The sequence below is a fragment of the Paramormyrops kingsleyae genome, chromosome 14, assembly GCF_048594095.1.
Source record: "Paramormyrops kingsleyae isolate MSU_618 chromosome 14, PKINGS_0.4, whole genome shotgun sequence".
NCBI lineage: Eukaryota > Metazoa > Chordata > Actinopteri > Osteoglossiformes > Mormyridae > Paramormyrops > Paramormyrops kingsleyae.
The window spans coordinates 20,060,900-20,068,584 of NC_132810.1; the positions used below are offsets into that span (position 1 = coordinate 20,060,900).

The window sequence follows — 7,685 nt, forward strand, 5'->3', positions numbered from 1 at the left end:
GTGGGGAGGGACATGAAAACCATAAAAGGCAAAATGTAAATATTTACATTTCCGTATATTTACGTATTACGTAATCATTCACTTGGTTTAAGTTGAAAACGGATTGGTTATTCGTGCTTTTCTTGGCGCTTCTGATTGCGACGGGATGCCCGCATTGGGGCCCTGGTACTGACCTGTTTGTCCCTTTGTCTCATGTGCGGTCTGCCAGGGTGTTTGGCTTCCCTGTCCATTACACGGACGTGTCCAACATGAGCCGGCTGGCAAGGCAGAGGCTGCTGGGGAGGTCATGGAGTGTTCCGGTGATTCGCCACCTGTTTGCGCCGCTCAAAGATTACTTTGCGTGTATTTAAACCACCCGCAGTATTGCCACGAGCAAGAAAAATCGATGAGAATGGGTAGAAATACTCTCTACATTACGGTTTTGTTTAAAGCTAGATTTTTTTTTTTTACTTTATGACTTGTATTTGAAATGCTATTCTTTTATATTATTTAATTTTTGTAATGCAATTTTAATTTTCAGCTTTGTTACCCAATATTATACAAACTGATTTATGTGTGCAAGCTGTACTTGAGGCAAGACGTTTCTTTTTTTTTACAGCACTGATAAAAGAAAAAACATTTGTCTGATGAGATTATAAAACATCCGAAGAATATCGTCCACCAATACCCCCTTCGGTGCTCCTCATTATGAGATTTTTACACAAATAAGCTGTATAAGGGCTTGTCGTAGTAACGTTTTGATGGTGATGCAAAACTAAAATCGTTAAATAATGATCATATATTCAAAGAGAGGCTCACAAGTTCAAAAACACTAATTCAATATTAGACCACTAAAGTATATTTTTATGACTCGCGAACGTCTTAAACAAGCCAATTTACCCTTTAGCTAGCCAGCTGAATTAAGTAGCTACTAATAGCTATCATTGATTCTGTCTCGCTAAGCACAACAAATGGCTTAAATTTAATCGAATGTTGCCACCAAGCGCAGCCCTTGCCAAGCGGAGGCAGGTTGTAGTGGGGTTTACGATGTTGAGAGGAACTCTAAGAAGATGTCGCGTAAAGAGGCTAGCAGTACTGACCTCAGGTCAAATGCATCAGGGTGTGATGAGACACGTCAGCCATTAGAGAGCTAGGAGCATGAAGCGCACCACAGGATAGAAATGCCATGATCTCTTGAATTTCTCTTTATTTTAGACCCTTCCGTGATTTCCCTGGGCAGCACTGTGGGGTATAGATGGAACAGGTCTGTTTTATGGTCACATGTATAGGCATGTTAATTGGGGAATCGGTCACAGTGCGCTGTTAAAGGATCATACCTAGAGTGTCCTCCACTCAAACCTTCCCTCCGGATTTCAGTTACTGAGCCTCAGAGAGCTTGGAAACAAGCCAGCAAACCTTTATCATCCGTGGAGCTGGGGGCTCCGGCCTCCGGCTGACTCTCGACGGTCAGTTCATTCACAGTATGCTTCCTGTTTACAGTCCATAGCGCAAACGGTACCGCTGCAAAATGGCAACAATTCTATGGTGCTTCAAGGATGATGAAAAACATCCGCTCTCATGTGGCCTTAACAAGCTTAAATATAGTCAGGGAACGCTGGAGGCAGCTGCCAGGTTGGACGCAAGCGTTTCGCTTCCCTTTTGGTCACAGTAAAAATGAACAAAATAAGTGGAAGGCGGGACTTCCTCTGGCCTTTTGATGTCTTGAGGGGAGGCCCGCTATGATAAGATGCCACTTAGCATTTTATCTCTACCACAGCTTTTGTACACAGAACTGGTGCTCTCTCTCTAACCCCTACGGCCTTCTCCTGTGGCAGCACAAACCAAACCAGCCAAGTGGGCAGCGATGTTTTTTGTCATCCAAAAAAAAAATTCCTCAAGATCGAAGACCGCTTCAGATCAAATGTGACATTTTCTAGTTTTACGCAGACTGACGTAAAATCTACTGTAAAAACGGGCAAGAATGGGAGTCGCCGGGCCGCGTTTTCGCACCCTGGTGAACAACCCCTTTACCGATTGACACTATACGCTTCTTCAGTCAGGTGCAAATATTACAATATGGTGCGGCTCAACATTAGTCTTCTGTTTTATATCTTTTTTTTAATTAAAATATTTTTGTTGTTTTTTTTTTTTTTTTGTTTTTACCTCCAAATTTTTGATGTCCCCTTTTTTGTGTGTTTGGTTTAACCCCTGTAGTACTTAATCATATAGGGCTGTGCCAATAGAATAGCCAATGACAAAAAAAAGGGGAGTCGGTATTTTTGTAATTAGAATTCTATCAGCTAACAAAACAACTCCGCTATCGCAATTTAGCGCGATGGGAGTACAACTACATACCTTCCATAAAAATGTTACTCCCCTTTTTTTCCACTTCCTCTGTTTATGGTAGTTTGTTACTGTGTAACAGTTGGCATGTTTGAGTGTTACTATTTCCATACGGCCTTGGCAAAAGTATCCGGCACCCCTGGATTCTCAAAATTTGGAAGGTAAAGAATAAATTTCCCCCAAGAATTTCCCCCTGGGATCAATAATGCTTATCTTAAAAATATTAACCAATTAGGTTTTAAATTCAGGGTTGCCTGGCACCTTTGACCACAGGCTGTACAATCGGTAGTAGCGTGTACAGTATACTTGAGAAAATAACTGCTTCTGAAAGTCTACCAGATCACGCCTAGTGATTTTCTGCTCTATCCCTGCAATCAGTATCTTTGTCTCTTACCCTAATCCCAGATAAACTTCACCCAAATTTGCCCCTAGAAGAGTTTGTCTAGAAGAGTTTCACGTGAGTCCACTCAATTTAAAACTTTCTGAGTGGTAATAAACAGTAAAAAAAGAAAAAAGTAGTGGTTGTTGTGGGAACTGAGTAAACCGCCACACAAGTTCATGAATAGCAGGCGACGCAATTCCAAATGATTAATCTGATGAGTTTGGTGTATTTTGACTGAAAAAAATGACCCCGATTTAGACAAACTATGACAGAAGGCTACAGCCAGAAGTAAACTGGTTTTTTAATCTGTTCTTAACCATTGCACTGCATTTATTGGGACAGCTTCCATTTATTACTACAGTATATTCCCCAATCCTTGGCAATTCCTAGATTTTTTTATACAAAGACAGGTTGGCCTACTGTTTTCGGTTTGTTACGACTTTTTAAATTACCTATGGGATGTACAAATGATTTCTTTGCATATATATAATGAAATAGTAAAGATTAGGTTAAAGAAACATTATAAATGAATTTGTGTAAACAAAAATAAGCTACTACGTGTAGGGACAGCGAGTTTGAACACAACTCGAAGTCCCTTTTTGTATTTATAGATGGTTTTATGTCTGGCTGAATAGTGTATTGTCATAAATTTGTCGAGTGATCTTAACAATAACCTATTGAATAGTTTTGCATTTGTTTTTTTCTGCACAACCTACACAGCCCTACATACGCTATTATTTGTTTCCTTTTCAAATATATCTATATCTATCTATCTATATATATATGGAGGGATTGTTGGAGTTTCATAAGGTGCTAAACATTTTATCTCAATGAAATATATTATTAGAAAAATTAAATCAGTTTATTCTGACAATGACTGTTTTTAAGTTCCGGCATTTTTTTTTTTTTTTTTTTTATTTCGCTCTTATCTGAAAACATTTTAGAAAAGGCATTTTAACTTTGTACTTGAAAAAAAGAGGAAATAAAATACAGAATTGCAATTTATTTTAACTGAGGCAACACTGAGGTCCCTTTATTTGGGGAGAATGTGTAATAATATTTGAAATTCAAAAAATAATTTGGGGGAAAAAAACTTTACTGTTACAAATCTGATTCCCTAACATAAATGATTTAACATTCCAGCTGTTGGTCGTTTTGTTTTTTCCTCCACTGGTCATTTCCACTGTCGCTTTGGTATTTATTGACATATACTGATATACTGTACATTTTAGTTAAGCTTTTTGCAGGTTGGTTCTCTGCATTTCTTAAGTGACTGTATTTCTGTGTACCATTTGTTTTGTGTTATTGCGTTTAATGGATTATAACCCCCCCCCCCCCCCCCCCCACTCACCCACCACCCCCCAGGTCAGTGAATATACTCAATGTAGCAGTAAAACTGGTGCAACCTCTCCAACTATTTTTGTTTCAGTACCTGGAAGACGAGAAAAGAAAGGCTGTCTTATGTACTTGTGCTGGAGAACACTTGAATAAATGTACTGTTTTGTGCAAAAAGTTTTTGCCAGAGTGTGGTATTCATTCAAGAGTATGCAGCACCTCGGCCGTTTAAAAACTGTGTGAGCCGAAGTGGCCCACATGGCGTTCAAAAGAGATACTGACACAAAAAATCTAATTAGAGGAAATTATATGCAATGCAACCAACCAAAGCAACTTGCTGTAACCTGAGCTCATGGGAGTTTTCCTGAGACAAAAATGTTCTGAGGGCAGAAGGAATAATGATTGTCAGGAGGTGGGTCAACACAAATAGAGGAGGCAGGGCGAAGACATCTTATTGGTTGGTCCCACCTCCTCTACAATTTGATTGGTTCAGAGAAATAACCAATCATTGATCCTTCTGCCCTCAGAACATTTTTGTATAAGTAAAACCCCAATGAGCGTAACCTGGAGCCAGTACTAACAGGTACATCTAGCTAGTTCTCGGTAGGACCTACTTTAGCCTCCAGAACCACTTTTTTACTAACCTTCTTTTTGAAACTCATAACCTTCCAGTTAGCTTTAATGAGTGGGGTCATTATCTAACTGATTACTAACAAGGATTTTGCAGCCTTTTGATCATGACACCATTATCTGTAAAACTAGAGACTGTGCTGTGTGAAAATCCCAGGTGGATGGCCTGTTAGGGGCCGGAATCACCAACAGTTCACCCCATGGACATGTAAGGCCATTTAAATATTTCCTTCACCATTAAGTGAAGCTCTTGATCTTGTCGGCAACCAAGTGACCAGTTGTTTGCAGAAGCTGGCTATTTGCATTAGCATGCATGTGTACTGAATAAGCAAGTCATTGAGTGCATCTCATGGCCTGTGATTAAACACCTTTGATTATGTATTATTATAAGATTTCACTACAGGTGTGGTTTTTATTTTAACCTTAAAAGAGATGTTTTTTTTTAATTTGGCTCCCTGATAAATGAAAATGGATTATTAAACCATGAACTTGGATCTCTGCAAGAAACACATGACAATATTATTTCTGAAAATTAAAATGCTAAAGGTGAAATGATGTCTATTTAAAATTCTCAAATGTGATGACTGATTTTTTCGTAAAATCAGAAAATTCAGTGCCACGCACAACATCCTTTTTTTTAATATCACACCACTTTAATTAATTCATAAATTCTGCAATTAAACCAGCTCTGAGTAAGTACTACATTTCCCAGCATCACTATTCTTTAACATTCTGGATGAGCATGATGGGAGATGGAAGTGAAGGGAGATTTGCAGAGGGAGGAGCTACTGTCATCTGCTAAGAGACTTTGCTCTAGTCTGTGTCTCACCTGTTAGTAAGGCTACTGGCAGCAGTACTGTGACAAAAGCTACTTGCTTAAAAAGATAGAGAGGATAGTCTGACTCCACTCTTGATGCTACTCTACACTGTAATCAAAAGTATTCACTTTACCTGAGAGATAAGTTACCCTAAGCCCCTCCCTTCCTGGGAGGCAAATGGTGAGTCAAAAATGTTCAACGAAATAGAGAGAAAATAAGTTTTGTCGGTTTGAATTTTGAACGTGTTTATTTTACTTCTCCTTATATATTTCAAGTAGGGCTCTGCTGACACTCTTTGAGAGGCACTTAGTACCTTAAAAAGTCACACACAAGCTCACATTATATACTTTTAAATAGTTGGGGCAAAGTAGGAAGGTGATCCCAATGACCCCAGCCATAGAAAGTTGTTAATATTTAATTTCTAACAATAAGGAGTGATAACCTGGGTTTACAAAATGTAAAGTTTTCTTCCCCAGTATTTATTGTAGGATTTGTAATGATACAGACCTTAAAGGATATTCAGTTTAACGGGGCTCAAAACTGAAGTTAGCTATCTGCCTGTAATTACCGCCCATATGATGGAATTGCACCATTTCGAGGGTGCAACCATTCCACGTCTCATGCTGTGACATTGGTGTACGGTGATTTTGGTGCCAACGATGTCTGAACGGTTTTATATTAAGTTTATGGTGCTGATTAAGAATATGACTTTGGTTTTGCCAGATTGGCTCTAGTTTCTGAGATATTTAATAGTTTATTAATTAACTCAACACGCTTGAAAAGCATTCAGAATTGCAAGAATATTTTTATTTTAGTTACAACTAGTAAGTAAACGGTCTAGCATCATAGAGAAAAGAAATTAAAAATATCTAACAGTGACAGGAAAAAGTTATGTATGATTTGATTAATTAATACAATATTAATTAGTTATTGTTATTAATGTCAATGCTTCAAAAACGCTGTTTATGGGATTTCCTTTTATGTGTGTCATCAGGGGACTCCCACAGTATTCTGCCATCATGTGTATGTCCCATCTGCCTTGATATCTCTCCTCCATCACCTTCATATCCTGGTGAAACCTCTCGCCTTGTTCCTCGCTGAAGTCTCCAAGGTTATCTGGAAATCTGTTTAAATGGCTATGGAGATACTGCATCTTTATTCTCATATTAACTCCCAAATTTCTGAAGTTAGCAAGCATATCTTGCACCAATTCTTCATAATTGTCTGCTCTGTGATTACCCAAGTAGTTCTTCACAACAGAGACAAAACTCTTCCAGGCCGAAGCCTCAGTGTTATTCATGCATTTGGTAAATGCAGGCTCTTCTTGATGAAGTCATAATTTTTACATGTATTTATATATTTATTAAGACAGAACTTTTTGGGTATAAACCAAGACTGGGTTGACAAACTTACACTGTAGCCGACTTCCATCATCTGCAAATTCACAGTGGAATTCTGGTTTCAAAAAGTCGCTTTTATAGCATTGTAGGCCTACAAATTGAAATACAAAATAATTATATGGGATATTTCATTACCTAAGACACTGTTAGAGTCAAAAGACAGACCACAAGCTATTGCATTTATCACACACAAGTCGCATTGGGAGAATACATTATTTTCATGAATGTCCATTATCTCAAAGAACTAGAACCAATTCAGCAAAAGTAGTAGGATTTTTGAATTCAGCACCCTCAAAATCATCCTAAATCCATTCAAAAAACCTTGGCACCTGTTTTTTTTTTTGTAGACCTGTTATTTTTACCTGTACTTGGGTAAATGAAAAAGTATTTGGGATAATAAATGCCGCTATTAAATACTCGTAACATCACCAGGCGTATGTAATACTCGGCACATGATCAGAAAAACTTTCGTCGGATAGCCTACGAAGTGTCCCACGCACGATTTAGTAGTTCTCGCCTACTTCTGTATCATATCATGTCAGATTAAGTCGCAGTAAAGACAATTTTTCTTAAGGTCTCTGGCTCCCCCTAGTGTCCTATCCAAGGGAATTTTAATAACCGCTTAAGCGCTGTTATTTGTCCATATTACCATGGTACACTGATTAAAGGACGAACTTCGTTTTCTATTGTATATTCAATATCCCGTAAAACCGCACAACTGGCCTTCCTGAGCGACTAAAATCCCAAATTTCTGGTTGTTTCCAAAATGAGTGTTGCGTGTGTGTATATATAGGTATC

The 7,685-nt window shown here is 38.3% G+C and overlaps 1 protein-coding gene across 7 annotated transcripts in view; it reads left to right on the forward strand.

The window, feature by feature from the left end:
* The window catches only part of LOC111857940 (DNA (cytosine-5)-methyltransferase 3A), a 44,583-nt gene extending 40,364 nt beyond the window's left edge, over positions 1–4,219 (forward strand). For all 7 annotated transcript variants that reach the window (XM_023839210.2, XM_023839212.2, XM_023839211.2 and 4 more), the window contains one exon: positions 209–4,219. In XM_023839210.2, coding sequence (XP_023694978.1) covers positions 209–350 — 142 coding nt within the window. In that variant the 3' untranslated portion in view covers positions 351–4,219. The remainder of the gene's footprint in view (positions 1–208) is intronic.
* Positions 4,220–7,685: the final 3,466 nt, after the last annotated feature.